Genomic DNA, 16,645 nt, shown 5'->3' with positions numbered 1-16,645 from the left:
TGGACCTCCTCAAAGCCTCCAGGTCCCTGTAACTATAGGCAGAGGACCCTAACTGTCCTCTGGGCTTTTGGTTGGGGAAAAATCCTTGTGTTGACCCTTGGGACGACATCATTGATGCACTTGGAAAGTGTCACACAGTCTGTGTATTCATCAATGCCCTCATCAGCTGCAACACAGAACATCTGCCAATCTGTTGTTTCAAAGCAGTCCTGCAGAGTGGGAATGAATCCCTCATTCCAGCGCTGAACTGGCAGAAAAACCAGTTCTTCCTGTTTTAGTCGTTGTCTGTAGGATGCGAGGAGAAAAAATGAGGTGTGATCCATCTTACCAAAAGCTGGGTGGGGGAAGTGGTTTGTAGCTGTTCCATATCTGTGAATAGCACTTGACAAGAGTCTGATCACGGGTTGGAAATTTAATGTGCTGGTGGCATTTTAGCCAAACTCATTTGCCCTATTGAAGTTGCCAACAACAATAAAAGCTGCCTCCGAGTGAGTGTCCTCTAGTCCATTAATTACTCTGTATAGGTCCTCTAGCATGCACATTTTATTTGCCTGCAGGGTATGTAGACTGCTGTGATTATAGCGGAGCTGAATTCCTGCGGAAGGTAGAAGGGCTGTACTTTTACAGTTGGGAACTCCAGGTCTGGTGAACAGTGTGTTGAAAGTCCTGCAACCTCAGATCCCCAGTGAGCGTTTACCATAATGCAGCCTTTACATTTACCAGGCACCATAGGGTCTAGCCAGGTCTCAACAAACGCCAGCACACAGCAGTTCGCAATGTCCCGCTGAAACTTCATTTGATCGTGTAGTTCATCCATTTTATTGTCCAGGGATTGAACATTTTGAGTAAAATGCTCGATAACGGATTGTAGTGTCTCATCTGAGATCTACGTTGGATACCGGCAGGTTTGCCTCTCTTCTTTCTCCTCCATTGGTGTATTGTTAAACAAATCAGCGACAGGACAAAGGAAGCACTTTGTGACAAAGGAAGCTGCAAGTGCTCGGGTAAGTCGAGAAAAAGTCTGCATTCAGTGATGAACAAACTTCCAAAAGTGCTTGTCGATCATACTGGGTGAGCGACAGTGCAGCATGAACAAAAATAAAAACAAAATAAACAGTAATGAGCAAAGAAATACGTAATGAATATGGAGCCATTGTCAGTGCGACCTTCCTCTACGGTCCACCAGGAGGTTCTGGGGGCAAAACCGGTATAGTGCATCTAATATAGAAATAAATGAGCGGGTCACAGTTTAAAATAGCAATTTATACTTCATACAGTGAGGGGGGGGAAGTATTTGATCCCCTGCTGATTTTGTATGTTTGCCCACTGACAAAAATTATCAGTCTATAATTTTTATGATAGGTTAATTTGAACAGTGCAAGAGTATAACAACAAAACTATCCAGGAAAACACGTCAGTAATGTTATTTCACTCATTAAAATGCAAATCAATTTATAAGTATTCCACCCCTCTGCAAAACATGACTTAGTACTTGGTGGCAAAACCCTTGCTGGCAATCACGGAGATGTTTCTTGTAGTTGGCCACCAGGTTTGTACACATCTCAGGAAGTATTTTCTCCCACTCCTCTTTGCAGATCTTCTCCAAGTCATTAAGGTTTACGAACCCTAACCCTTTGTTGCCTTGGCCATGTGTTTTGGGTCATTGTCATGCTGGAATACCCATCCACGACCCGTTTTCAATGCTCTGGCTGATGGAAGGAGGTTCTCACCCAAGATTTGACGGAACATGGCCCTGTCCATTGTCCCTTTGATGCAGTGAAATTGTCCTGTCCCCTTAGCAGAAAAACACCCCCAAAGCATAATGTTTCCACCTCCTTGTTTGGCAGTGGGGATGGTGTTCTTGGGGTCGTAGGCAGCATTCATCCTCTAAACAATGCGAGATGCCAAAGAGCTCGATTTTTTTTTTTAATTTTTTTATTTTTTTTAATTTTTTTTTATTTTTTGGTCTCATCTGACCACAACACTTTCGCCCAGTTCTCCTCTGAATCATTAGCAAAGTTCAGAAGGGCCTGTACATGTGCTTTTTTTGAGCAGGGGAATCTTGCGGGCACTGCAGGATTTCCATCCTTCATGGCGTAGTGTGTTACCAATTGTTTTCTTTGTGACTATGGTCCCAGCTGCCTTGAGATCATTGACAAAATCCTCCTGCGTAGTTCTGGGCTGATTCCTCACTGTTCTCATGATCATTGCAACTCCAAGAAGTGAAATCTTGCATGGAGCCCCAGACCAAGGGAGATTGACAGTTTTTATGTTTCTTCCATTTGCGAATAATCGCACCAACTGTTGCCACCTTCTCAACAAGCTGCTTGATGATGGTCTTGTAGCCCATTCCCACCTTGTGTAGGTCTACAATCTTGTCCCTGACATCATTGGACATCTCTTTGGTCTTGGCCATGGTGGAGAGTTTGCTATCTGATTGATTGCTTCTGTGGACAGGTGTCTTTTATACAGGTTACAAGCTGAGATTTTATTAGATATGTTTTAACCTTTGCTTAGGGATTGATATAGTTAGGGTGGATCCTAATCTAGATCATCACACTCCTTTTTCGCTTTCTGAATACAGAAATCTAAAACAAGGTGTTTATAACTCACCTAATATCAGTCAGTCTGATAATTTTTTAAAAATCTGCATTCATCACATTTTAAGCCTAATCTCTCATCTTCATCCGCTTATCCGGTATCGGGTCGCGGGGGTAGGGGACCCAAAACTTTCCTTTCCCGAGCCACATTTGCCAGCTCTGACTGGGGGATCCCGAGACGTTCCCTGGCCAGTGTCAAAATATAATCTCTCCACCTAGTGCTGGGCCTACACCAAGGTCTCCTCCCAGCTGGACGTGCCTGGAACATCTCCCTAGGGAGACGTCCTGGGGGCATCCTTACCAGATGCTCGAACCACCTCAACTGGCTCCTTTCGACGCAAAGGAGCAGCGGCTCTACTCCGAGTTCCTCACGGATGGCTGAGCTTCTCACCCTATCCCTAAGGGAGAAGCCAGCCACCCTTCTGAGAAAACCCATTTCAGCCGCTTGTGCCGCCTGATCTTGTTCTTTCGGTCATGACCCAGCCTTCATGACCATAGGTGAGGGTAGGAAAGAAAATTGACTGGTATATCGAGAGCTTTGCCTTCCGGCTCAGCTCTCTTTTCGTCACAACGGTGCGGTAAAACGAATGCAATACCGCCCCTGCTGCTCTGATTCTCCCGCTCCATTGTCCCCTCACTCGCGAACAAGACCCCGAGATACTTGAACTCCTTTACTTGGGGTATCGCCTCATTCCCTACCCGGAGGAGGCACTCCATCGGTTTCTTGCTGAGAACCATGGCCTCAGATTTAGAGGTGCTCATCCTAACCGCTTCGCTCTCGGCTGCGAACCGGTCCAGTGAGTGCTGAAGGTCACAGACCGATGATGCCATCAGGACCACATCATCCGCAAAAAGCAGCGATGAGATCCCCAGCCCACCGAACTGCAACCCCTCCCCACCCCGACTACGCCTTGATATCCTGTCCATAAAAGTTACAAACAGGATTGGTGACAAAGCGCAGCCCTGGCAGAGGCCAACCCCCACCTGGAACACATTCTAAGCCTAAAAATATTCTCTAAATTCTCATCAAACCATTCATACAATGAGTGACAACCTTTTATAGGTTATAACAATCTTTTTTTGCCATTTTTGAGCATGTCATGTGGTGACAATATATTGTGTTTCTGTGACCCTTTTTAAACACATTTAGTTTTTAAAGTAATCTTGTGACAATATATGTAGTTTTTTTTCCATTAACTGTCCCATTTTCTGGTGCAGGGGAGCGGAGGATTTACCCTGAGGAGAGAGGAGGGGGGTCCCAAGGGGGTCCCACGGCATCCCATCCTCCACCCCCTCCAGCAGCACCTCCAGCCAGGGTGGAGAAGAAACCAGAGACAAAGAATGTTGAGGACCTTCTTAAACCACCAGGCCGAGAAACTCGTCCAGAAAGGGTGCAAATAAATAGCTGCCAGCACATTCTTCAGTCACCTTAACACTTGATTCACTTCCACATTCAGTTTAATAAAAGTGTTGTCAAGATAGTGATGTCCTCATTGTAGGCTACAATAAACTGCAACAGTATCATATCCCAACAGAAATGTCTACTATATCATATATACTATAGTTGTGTGTTCCATAACCTTTACAATGTCGTTTCAGATCGTGATCATTATGAGAGGCCTACCAGGAAGTGGTAAAAGTCACGTGGCCAAGCTGATTCGGGTAGGTTAAACCTAAAGTTAACATAATCTGAGCAAGGATGTTCTAATAATCACTGTGGTAATGATTCTAGTAATAATGAATCAGGTGGGATCAAATGTTCTTTTCAAATTTGTTCTTGTTTTCCATTATTACTAATAGAGTATTGTGGATATAAGATGTATGCATATGATTTAGGAATGGGAAATGATGTGCAAAGTATGACCGTATTGTTACCCTTTCTATTTGACTATAGATATTGTCATCCATATATTTATTTTAAAATGGTACAAAAACAACATATTAAATGTTGAAACTGAGAAATGTTATTGTTATTTTGGAAAAATACAATGATTTAATGATACCAGCAGCACATTTAAAAAAAAGTTGAGACAGGGGCATGTTTGCCACTGTGTTGCATCACCTCTTCTTTTAACAATGCTCTGTGTTTGGAAACTGAGGAGACCAATTGCTGTAGTTTTGAAAGTGAAATGTATTCCCATTCTTGCTTGATTTAAGTCTTTAGCTGCTCAACAGTTCAGGGTCTCTTTTGTCATATTTTTAATTTCATGAAGGAATGAAAATGTTTTCAATGGGTGACTGGTCTGGACTGCAGGCAGCACCCAAACTCTTACTACCGAGCCATGCTGTTGTAATACGTGCAGAATGTAGGTTGGCATGGTCTTGCTGAAATAAGCAAGGCATTCCCTGAAAAAGACGTTGTGTGGATGGCAGCGTACAGTTAGTTCCGGAAATAACAATGACACAAGTTTTCTTATTTTGGCTTTTTACCAAAATGTATTCAAGTTACAGTTAAGTAATGATTATGGCCTTAAAGAACAGTCTCTCAGCTTTAATTTGAGGGTTAGGGTTAGATACATCCATTTAGAATACATCCAAATTGTATTCTAAAGTGTATGGGGATATATTGTCTGTTTCAGCCAAATTCAGCAAAGATGATTGGACTGCGCTTCACTTTACATATGGACAATGACCCAAAACATACTGCAAAAGCAACCCAGATGTTTTTTAAGTCAAAGAAGTGGAATACTCTGCAATGGCCGTGTCAATCTCCTGATCTCAACCTGATCGAGCATGCGTTTCACTTGCTTAAGACATAACTTAAGGCAGAAACACCCACGAAGACAGCTGCAGTAAAGGCATCACAAAGGAGGGTTAATGCTCTTCAACTGCATCTTAGTTGTTTCATTTCAAATCCATTGTGGTGGCGTACATAGACAAAATTATGAAAATTTGGGCAGTGTCCAAATATTTCCAGACCTAACTGAATGTCGCTCCAAAACCTGTATATATAGTTCAGCGTTAATTGTGCACTAATGCACCTCCATACCATCACGGATGCTGGCTTTTGAACTGTGCGCTGATAAGCCGAATGGTCCCCCTTTTCTTTAGTCCATAGGACTCTGCATCAATGATTCCCAAAAATAATTTCAAATTTTGATTAGTCCGATCACAGAACAGTTTTCCACTTCACCTCAGTCCATCGTAAATGGGCCCAGGCCAAGAGAAGGTGGCGGCATTTCTGGATCTTGTTTATATATGGTTTCTTCTTTGCATGGTAGAGTTTTAACTTGCATTTGTGTATGGCGTGAAGAACTCTGTTTACAGACAATTGGTTTTGGAAGTGTTCCTGATCCAATGCAGTGATTTGCACGGCAGAATTGTCTGGTTTTAATGCAGAGAGGGCCTGAGAATCACGGCCATCTGCTATTGCTTTTTGGTCTTGTCCCTTGCATACAGAGATTCCTCTGCATTCTCTGAATCTCTTAATGATTTTATGTACGGTGGATGATGATGATATCCCTAAACAATTTCTTTACATTGGGAAACGTTATTCTTAAATTGTTGCACTATTTACCAACACAGTGATGAACCCCTCCCCATCCTCACGTCTGACAGACCCATCCTCTCTGGAATGATGTTTTAATACCAATCATGTTACTGACCTGTGGCCAATTAACCTAATTAGTTGTGATATTCCACCAGGTTGAGTTTTTTAGCCATACACAACTTTTCCAGTATTTTTTTGCCTGTGTCACACCTTTTTTGAAACGTGTTGCTGGCATCAAGTTCAAAGTGGGCATATATTTTTTTTAACAAAAAAAGGTCTGTTTCCACATTTGATTTGTTGTCTTTATACTATTTTCAATTGAATACAGGGTTTAAAGAATTTGCACATCATTGCATTCTGTTTTTATCTACATTTTAAGCATCATCCCTAATTGTTTGGAAACTGAGTTGTATGTTTCGCCAGGTTTTTTAGATTGCAGTTGTTAAGATGGTATATCAGGCAACCACAAATTCCTTTGCAGCATTTATTTACGAAAGCCCTTCATTTAGTCGTCTTACTTTGACCTAAACAATTCACTACTTGATACTGCTGCTTCTCTCTTACATACTTTCTTGTTACAAGCGTTGTCTTTTCTGTTAGCTGCTTTGTTTTATTTACTAGAACTGTGAAACAAATGTCCAACCTGATAAATGTTGAATCCACAATCTGAGTTCCTCCAAAAATCTGATAAATGACAATATCATTAAATGTCATGTCAAATTTTGTTGCGTAAGGACAAGGAGGTCGAGTGTGGAGGAGCACCACCTCGAGTGTTGGGCTTAGATGACTACTTCATGACAGAGGTGGAGAAGATGGAGAAGGACCCAGATACAGGGAAAAGGTTCAAAACCAAGGTCTGTTCTGCATAATACTGTGCTACTATTTTCTTTTTCAGCCATTTGCTCTGTAGAAGATGGTTGTAGTCATAGAAGGCTGTTTTTACACAGGTCCTGATTGTGATATTTTCTAGTAATTAGTCTTTTTGACCAGACCAGATTATATTTTGCCTATAAACGGGCAAAAGGTCAGCAGTTTGCTTCCTGCGTAAATGCGGCCAAAAAGGCCTTAAAGGAATAGTTCGTCCAAAAATCATATTTCGGTTACAGTTCCCTTACCCCAATTTGGTCCTTCAGGTACATCATTATATATATTTTTTAAAACGTCCATTATTCAGCTCTGTCTCAGTCAACAATTTGTGTTTTTAGCATTGTACAAATTCATGAATGGAAACCGTACGTACCCCTATCACAAAACTGCATTGCATGCCTAAAACTACTCTAAAACACTCCATAGACGCCTGGTTTTGTTTACCTCAAAGAACATGACGATGTTGTATTCTTCAAAATAAAGTTTACATTTTCACAATATATATCTCATTTCTCATATCTCATATCTTCATCCGCGACCCGGCCCCGGATGAAGCGGAAGAAGATGAATGAATGAATATCTCATTTCAAATAGTCGTGTATTTTCTGTGTATTCTGGTCAGTTTTGTTCAGTTGTATCAATCCACGGGTTCAATCGGGAAGAGTAAGTGTACATCACAGTTAACAAGAGTTAGTATTAGCTAGAAAGCAAGTTACCTATTTCGTCTTTGATATTCACCTCTTACAGTCAAACTTTATTTGCTTGAGAGAGAAAGGAATATACATGTATTGTGCCTGACTCTGAATACGAACAGGAATTTTTTTGGGGGGGGATACAGCCTTACTTGTTCTAACCATAATACACAGATGATGAATTGACCAAATATTAAGTTGGACAGCAGCTAAAGGGGGGCAATGGTTAGGGTTGAACATGTTAATCCCCAACCCTTGCCCAGAATATCCGGATGCAATGTGTACTTTGTTCATAATAACATAGCAGTCGAAAATGTTACTTACAATCTGTTTTTCTCCACAGCTTGAACTGGGTAACTGGATGGAATTGTATTCGCCTTTAGTCCTCTTCTAAGTGAACGTGGGTCACGATCCTGGGCAAAAAAATGGCAGTCAGAAGTTGACATTGATACAAATCGATACAAAAACTTTAGCAAATGCGCCGAATATCACAGTGTAATCCTGCACAATGAAATTCTTGTGACATGACGCACGACATGTACATAATAGGAATTAAGAAATATATAAAGCAAAAATATTGCAATAATATACATAACAGTGTAAACAAGCAGCAATTTAAAAAAGAGTAGGATGGGGTATATGTGCAATATGGGAAGAGAGCTGTGTTCATTGTGATTGGGATCTGGAGGCTATATGTCGTCCTGGTTGAGATGGAACTGTGAACAGACCTTACAGATATGGCAACAAGTGAAACCTCATGTCTCCTCTACCATGTCCCTTGTATCTTTCTTATTACCATGGCATTTTCCACAATTACAAATATTATTCTGATGTCCACTGATGAAAATGGGCCAGCTAGGAGAAGAAACCTATCTACACATAGCTTGTTGAGGTTAAAGTTCACGCTCCCCACATTGACATCACTGCCGAAGAACAGAAGCTGTGTATGGTGGCAAGTGGAAATAGTTTGCTAGTGCCAATTTGAATTCTGCCAATTCCGCTGGCTGGTTCGTCAGTGTCCAGTTTAAAAAAATAAAAATAAAAAAAATGCTACTGCAACCGATTACTGAATGAAGTCTGAGGTGTTTTGGAGTAGTTTTCTACTTAAAATGCAGCTTTGCAATAGTGGTACGAACTGTTTCCATTCATGAATTTTGACAATGCTAATAACGCTAATTACAGACTGGGACAGAGCTGAATAATAGATTGTTTTAAAAAAATAATAATAATCTGTGCCTTCTGGTAAGTGAACTTTGAGAAAATATGAATTTTGGATGAACTATCCCTTTAAGAAACCGTCCATGTATCTCTATGATTATGGCTCACCGAAGGTATTGTAATGCAGGAAGGGAGTGTCATAATTTGCGATGTTAATGTGTATTTCTGTGTTAATTTACATTTATTTATAAATAAACATTTTTCTTTTCATCAGTGTCTGGAATATGAGTATGAGCCTGAGATGGAAGACACATACCGAAACAGTATGTTTAAAACTTTTAAGAAAACTCTAGACGACGGCTTTTTCCCATTTATCATCATCGACGCTATTAACGACAGGGTGAAATACTTCGATCAGTTCTGGAGTGCCGCCAAGACTAAAGGTTTTGAGGTGAGTTCATGTTAAATATCTTGAAATGGCTAAATGCATCGACGCAAACCTACGTTCAAAAATGTATATTATAATTTCTCTTAAAAAAAATTTAAGCAGTCAATTCTAATTTATGTTAATGTATTTTTCTGAAATTTTAATTTTTGCTATGGCTTATATTAATTATGAACATGGATTGAAATGTCCTTTTTTGCCAGGTATACTTGGCTGAAATCACTTCTGACAATCAGACCTGTGCTAAGAGAAATACCCACGGTCGAAAGCTGAAGGATATTCAAAAGGTACCCAACCGAGTGTGGACAAGCGCAGAGCTCAAATTCTTTTGAAATGGCATTTACAGGCTTGTTTTCAAGGCTTTGAATTAATGATGACAGTGGGTTTTCATTTTCTCTGCATAATATCATTTTTATTAACGGTGCACTCTGGTCACAGCATCTCTTCAATGAAATTAGAGGATTCTTCAAAAACACCTTGTCTGAAGGTGACCTCACCTGTCTAAAAATCTCACCATGTGTTAGTCACATCACCACCAATCAGAATCGATATGAGCTTCAGTTCTGAAGCTGGTAATTTGGAGAGTGGGACCCACTACTCTGATTCCGTAGCCTTGAATCGTTTGTCACTCTTTTCTAAACCAATGATCGGTTTGCAAGCTGAGACTTTGAAGCTGGAAAGAGGTTTCAGATTAATAAAATGTGACTAGAGTGCACGTGAGTATAATGACAGAAGATACAATAACTAATGTATGTTTAAGTATAACTTTGTTTGTTGTATAGATGTCCAGCACTTGGGAATCCTCTCCACGTCACATGATGCGCCTGGATGTTCGCTCCCTGCTCCAGGATGCTGCTATAGAGGAAGTATGTTGGAAATAAAAGGTTATAATGTGGTTGGAAGCTTGAGTGTTTAAAATATTTAACCTATGGCAGTGAGTAATATTAAATTGTTTTTTAAGGTTGAAATGGAAGACTTCAACCCTGATGACGAGACACCGAAGGAGCCCAGGAAGGAGGAGGAAGAGGAAGATGTTAAGGTAGGACCCAGTCAGCCTGTTTTCATTGTTGTGTACATGTTAAGGTAGGACCCAGTCAGCCTGTTTTCATTGTTGTGTACATGTTAAGGTAGGACCCAGTCAGCCTGTTTTCATTGTTGTGTACATGTTAAGGTAGGACCCAGTCAGCCTGTTTTCATTGTTGTGTACATGTTAAGGTAGGACCCAGTCAGCCTGTCTTCATAGCTGTATGCATGTTGTTCTTAAAATAATCTGCTGATTTCGCTCTGTGTTCATATTAAATAGAAATGCACAGTAGGTCATTTGGTCACACTCAATGTAGGCTCATTCTAGTGAGCAGAAATTACATGTTGCTTGGCATCAGTTAGTGACTTGCTGTTTTAAATGGCCCAAGAGCTTAAACAATGGCCGTTGATGAATGCTACTACTACATCTAACGTTCCTGCAGTCATGTAATTTCATGTGAAGATGCTGAATGTCTTTGGTTGGGTTTGGGTTTTATTCTGGCCTTGTCTAGTTTTTAATGTCTTGAGATCCATCAGATTGATCCCAAATATTAGTGTCATGAGTTTACAGCTCCAGGAAAAAATAGGAGACCACTGCTCCTTTTTCTTTCTTTTCCAAAAAGGTTTTGTGTGAAGAACAGAAGCGTTTAATTTGCAGTGGTCTGTAAATTTTAACCCTTATGTTCCTCGCTCAAAACCTTACTTTTTGACTTTTTTGGAAAGGAAAGAAAGGTGCTGTGGTCTCCATTTTTTTTCAGAGCTGTATATATTAATGTTATCATTTATTAGTAAAAAATGTCTTTCAAACACCTAATTATTGTATCAGAATAAGGAAGATCACTCGAAATGATCATGAAAACAGGAGTGTCCCAACACTTATGTTCATCCTCAGACCCTAGCCATTCTGCCCTTTTCCTTCTTTTAATTATCGAGGGATTTCTCATACATAAAAAAAACATTCTGGGTAACCTTTGCCGAGATATTATGAATGCTCCCCCCCCCCCCCCCAGAAATATCTATTAGCTTTTTTCAAATTTAGATCATCTTGGGACCTCATCTTGGGATGAACATATTCTACCTTAAACTCATTGATATAGGAGATATGGTACAATGGAGACGTGTGGTCCAGAAAATCCTACAAAAGGTGGACATGGGTATTAAACTTTCATGTTGTAGGCAAACGGGTGTAATGAGGTCTGTAAGTATTTAAGATAAAGAAAGAGGTCTAAACGATAAACAAAAGGACCTAAAGGCTTCACCTGAAAATGTTGAATTCCAGCGATAATACACCGCTGTAACACCTAAACAGCAACACTGTGGTTTCTAGGGGTTTTAGGAATAAATCTGATCTTCCTGTGATCTCAATCTTAAACTGATTAATTCCTGAAACTCCTACAGGGCTGCTGACATGTCTTATAAGAAAAAACATTTAGAATGAAAATGTGTGCATGGTTACTGGTGAAAATCAACCAGTAAAACAATTCTCATTCCAGAAGCAGAGTTGTGGGATTGAATATGAGTAATGTCATTTTACCTGAACATCTCTTCAGCAGTCTGTTAGGCAGCCTCATGTTCATGGTTTGGACATCTAGACAGAGATTTCCAATTGTTGGATCAGATTAGGAACAAAGATCATGGTGTTTTTATATAACTTTTTACTTAATGTAAAATTTCATGAAGTGGTATCAAGGGCTGTGTGTTAGGTTTAGGGAGTTATGCGATTTGAAGGTGACAACATTTTAAAATCAGGCCAGTTGCCCAATTTTTTGCCTTCACATATTTTCCCAGAGTTGTAACAAGACTTGGTTATCCAGATTGTCATATCTTCATACAGAACTTGTGAAATTCTGTAATGCCAACACTTAACACATGGGGCCCTGTTTTGAATTTTCACTGAGCCTCTTGAAGGCTATCAGTGCTGACTAATACTTGTAAAATCTCATTGGGAATGCTAGCTAAATACACAAACTTTAGTTATCAACTATCAACATCCCAGCTCTTAGTTTTACAAATTACTCAAAATGCTACTAGCAGTTTGCTGTACATTCAAAATAGATATAAGACAACAGATCACCAAAAGATGATTGATTTATAAGTTAAACTCCTAGATAATTACCTACTAACTAAGCATTCCAAAAGCACAACAGTAGAGCATTTCAAATTTTGGATAGTTAATATGAAGCTGGCAAACTTTAATTCTATAGTTTTATTAGATACCTGGAGCATTCCGCACAACAATAACTGACAAGATGTTGTTGAGTGCTTTTAAAAAACAGCATGTGACAATTTTTGCCATTTAACAGATGTTCTTATCCAAGGTGCTTTAGTGGAACAACTAGGTTTAGCTGTCTTGCTCAAGTACAGATATTTGTTTTTAGCTTGCTGGCTCTGATTTTGATTGTGCATTTCAGTATTTGGTCAGATCCTGAACCAGGCTCTTTTCTGCCCCACGATTCATGCTTTGTTTTTCAGAAGGTGACTACAGATATTTACTTAATTTACAAATATGCATAAAATGGTTTTATAGCTTTAAAAGTATTGATCGTGCTGAACAATCTTCTCATGGATATTTTTTTTTAAATTGGTCAACTTTATTTATTTTACCTGGCAAGTCAGTGAATAACTTTTTTTTGTAAACCAACAAACTAACCATAAACATATTATATTGAGAAGGTGTGGGCAACTGGTGTCATTGCTGCTATTCTATATTACTTTCTGAGCAATAATGGCCTTTCTATGGTGTTTTCTGTTAAACATTGACTAAATCCATAATCATAGTTTTTATACATGGTTGTAAAGACCTATTTTAACAACGTCAAAGGAAAAGATGAATAAACATTGCAAAAGTTCCTTTTTGATTACTGTCACGTCTGCATGTTAAGGGTCGTCAATTTGGGGAAAGCTTAAAATATTTCCTGCATTTAACTGTTTTGTATTGTTGTCTCTTGTCTTTTGGAACATGCTGTTAGCATCAGGTTCTACATGTGTTGAAACATTCTGTAGTTAGCACCTGGTTCTAAGTACGTGTAGGGACATATCGTAGTTAGCACCTGGTTCTAAGTACGTGTAGGAACATACTGTAGTTAGCACCAGGTTCTGTGTGTTATGGAAATCCATGTGTTTACAGGAGTAGTGTGCCACCATGTTGCTGGAGATCTTAATCCTCTATCTTCATTTGTACCATTTATAATGTTTAGAACTAATGTTTCAAGTCACTATATATATATATATATATATATATATATATATATATACACACACCCATATACAGTGGGGAGAACAAGTATTTGATACACTGTCGATTTTGCAGGTGTTCCTACTTACAAAGCATGTAGAGGTCTGTAATTTTCATCACAGGTACACTTCAACTGTGAGAGATGGAATCTAATCACATTCTATGATTTTTTTAATAATTAATTTGCATTTTATTGCATGACATAAGTATTTTATCGCCTACCAACCAGTAAGAATTCCGGCTCTCCCAGACCTGTTAGTTTTTTCTTTAAGAAGCCCTCCTGTTCTCCACTCATCTGTATTAACTGCACCTGTTTGAACTCGTTACCTGTATAAAAGACACTTGTCCACACACTCAATCAAACAGACTCCAACCTCTCCAAGACCAGAGAGCTGTGTACGGACATCAGGGATAAAATTGTAGACCTGCACAAGGCTGGGATGGGCTACAGGACAATAGGCAAGTGAGCTTGGTGAGAAGGCAACAACAGTTGGCGCAATTATTAGAAAATGGAAGAAGTTTAAGATGACGGTCAATCTCCCACGGTCTGGGGCTCCATGCAAGAGCCTTGTGGGGCATCAATGATCATGAGGAAGGTGAGCGATCAGCCCAAAACTACACAGCAGGACCTAGTCAATGACCTGAAGAGAGCTGGGACCACAGGCTCAAAGAAAACATTATCACACTACGCCGTCATGGATTAAAAACCTGCTGCACACGCAAGGTCCCCCTGCTCAAGCCAGCTCAATGTCCAGGCCCATCTGAAGTTTGCCAATGACCATCTGGATGATCCAGAGGCGGAATGGGAGAAGGTCATGTGGTCTGAGGAGACAAAAATAGAGATTTTTGGTCTAAACTCCACTCGCTGTGTTTGGAGGAAGAAGAAGGATGAGTACAATCCCAAGAACACCATCCCAACCGTGAAGCATGGAGGTGGAAACGACTGCACCGTATTGAGGGGAGGATGGATGGGGCCATGTATCGCAAGCTCTTGGCCAACAACCTCCTTCCCTCAGTAAGAGCATTGAATATGCGAAACACACAGCCAGGGCAACTAAGGAGTGGCTCCGTAAGAAACATCTCAAGGTCCTGGAATGGCCTAGCCAGTCTCCAGACCTGAACCCAATAGAAAATCTTTTGAGGGAGCTGAAAGTCCGTATTGCCCAGCGACAGCCCCGAAACCTGAAGGATCTGGAGAAGGTCTGTATGGAGGAGTGGGCCAAAATCCCTGCTGCAGTGTGTGCAAACCTGGTCAAGAACTACAGTAAATGTATGATCTCTTTAAAAGCAAACAAAGGTTTCTGTACCAAAAATTAAGTTCTGCTTTTCTGATGTATCAAATACTTATGTCATGCAATAAAATGCAAATTAATTACTTAAAAATCATAATGTGATTTTCTGGATTAGATTCCATCTCTCACAGTTGAAGTGTACCTGTGATAGAAATTACAGACCTCTTCATGCTTGTTAAGTAGGAAAACCTTCAAAAGCGGCAGTGTATCAAATACTTGTTCTCCCCACTGTATATGAGAAGCAACACACACACACACACACACACACACCCCCACCCATATATATGTCTATATGAGCAGACACACACACACACACACACACACACACACACCCGTGTATGTGTTTTAACCAGTAAGCTAACTGTTTTCTAAAGTAGGATATGTAAGGGCTCTGTAGCCTAACAAGCTGTTTCAGGGTGTGAAACCTGCCATTAATGTGAAATAGTGTTCATGAAGCCTAGTTCTGCTCTTGCAGCAGGCTAGCTTGTTTATTAATTAACTTTTCTAAAAGCATTCATGTCTTAGCCTACTCTAAAGGCACAACCTCTGAATTGGTGTCACAATGACATCTGACATGTTTGCATGCCACCGTCTTTGTGTCCTTGCGATTGTCCTAATTGTACTGCTGTTGTGTTATTAACCTGACTATTTGGATGCTTTCTCTCCCGTCAACCCATCTCCTTCCCGGAGCCCCCAGTCCCTTGCCGCTCAGACGCCTAACCGTTGCAGTCTCTTCTCTGTATAATTTAGGGTTATATTCCACAAAGCAAATGGGAGATGGACACCTCTGATGCAAAACTCGGTAGGTATTCCTTTTGTTTCAGATCTTACTAATGATCTTCACCTGACAGACTTAGAAGAGGACTGGCCACTCTTTAGAGCCTTCTTCCTCTCCAGGTTTCTTCCTAGGTTTTAACCTTTAGGTGGTTTTCCTAGCCACTGGGCTTCCTAACCCTGTTAAACGCATTTATTAAATAAATTACATGAATTATATGTGCTAACAACTTGACTTTAGAAGGTCCTTTCACTCAACATTGGAAAACAAAGGTGAAAGTGTCCGTCTCCACCAAATTATAGACAAAAACGAAAAACACAGATGGTGTTTTAACAGTGGGCTTCAAATGATAATCCTGCATTCACAAGAACTGTTCCTGGTAGACCTAAGTGATATGGAAGGACGTCTACAATATGTTGTGATAACTTGAGTTGACGCTTTATTGCTGAACAGACTATACATGTTCTGGGCCAGTTTTAAATTTTTAGTTGCACTACAGCTAGTTTGATGGCTTTTGCCATCAGATCGTTATTTATCAGTAACTCATATGTCATACAGGTCATTTAACAATCCCTCATTTAACAATCCCCAATAAAATAGTAGTTTTAACAGTAACCCATACGCCATACAGGTTAACAGTAACCCATACGCCATACAGGTTAACAGTAACCCATACGCCATACAGGTTAACAGTAACCCATATGCCATACAGGTTATTTAACAGTAACCCATACGCCATACAGGTTATTTAACAATATCCCATATATAATACCATTTAAGGTTATTCAACAATATCCCATATATAATACCATTTAAGGTTATTCAACAATCACCCTTATACTATATAATGAGGTTAATTAACAACATCCTAAGTAAAATAATATTATAACCATAACCCATATACAATCAAAAGAATGTTATTTAAAAATAACCCATAACCTGTATTCTGTATGGGTTATTCTTGAATAACCTGTATTGTGTTTCAACAATAACCCATGCACAATACACTACAGGTTATTTAACAGTTACCCGTGCACAATTCAATATAGGTTATTTAACAATAACCAA

General features: G+C 39.9%; 1 protein-coding gene across 7 annotated transcripts in view; it reads left to right on the top strand.

Moving 5' to 3' along the window:
- Nucleotides 1-16,645, top strand: part of ylpm1 (YLP motif containing 1) — a 50,357-nt gene that overhangs the window by 27,033 nt on the left and 6,679 nt on the right. For 5 of the 7 annotated variants that reach the window (XM_010903521.4, XM_010903520.4, XM_010903519.4 and 2 more), the window contains 8 exons: nucleotides 3,819-3,991; nucleotides 4,200-4,262; nucleotides 6,825-6,944; nucleotides 9,082-9,258; nucleotides 9,456-9,539; nucleotides 10,035-10,118; nucleotides 10,214-10,291; nucleotides 15,553-15,604. In XM_010903521.4, the coding sequence (XP_010901823.2) occupies nucleotides 3,819-3,991; nucleotides 4,200-4,262; nucleotides 6,825-6,944; nucleotides 9,082-9,258; nucleotides 9,456-9,539; nucleotides 10,035-10,118; nucleotides 10,214-10,291; nucleotides 15,553-15,604 (831 nt within the window). Of the gene's footprint in view, nucleotides 1-3,818; nucleotides 3,992-4,199; nucleotides 4,263-6,824; nucleotides 6,945-9,081; nucleotides 9,259-9,455; nucleotides 9,540-10,034; nucleotides 10,119-10,213; nucleotides 10,292-10,335; nucleotides 10,913-15,552; nucleotides 15,605-16,645 lie in introns of those variants that run through there. The other 2 variants (XM_020056222.3, XM_020056221.3) reach the window with 2 other exon arrangements.

Source organism: Esox lucius, chromosome 18 (genome assembly GCF_011004845.1).
Source record: "Esox lucius isolate fEsoLuc1 chromosome 18, fEsoLuc1.pri, whole genome shotgun sequence".
NCBI lineage: Eukaryota > Metazoa > Chordata > Actinopteri > Esociformes > Esocidae > Esox > Esox lucius.
The sequence above is the reverse complement of the archived record's forward strand: the minus strand, read 5'-3'. Positions and strand labels throughout refer to the sequence as shown.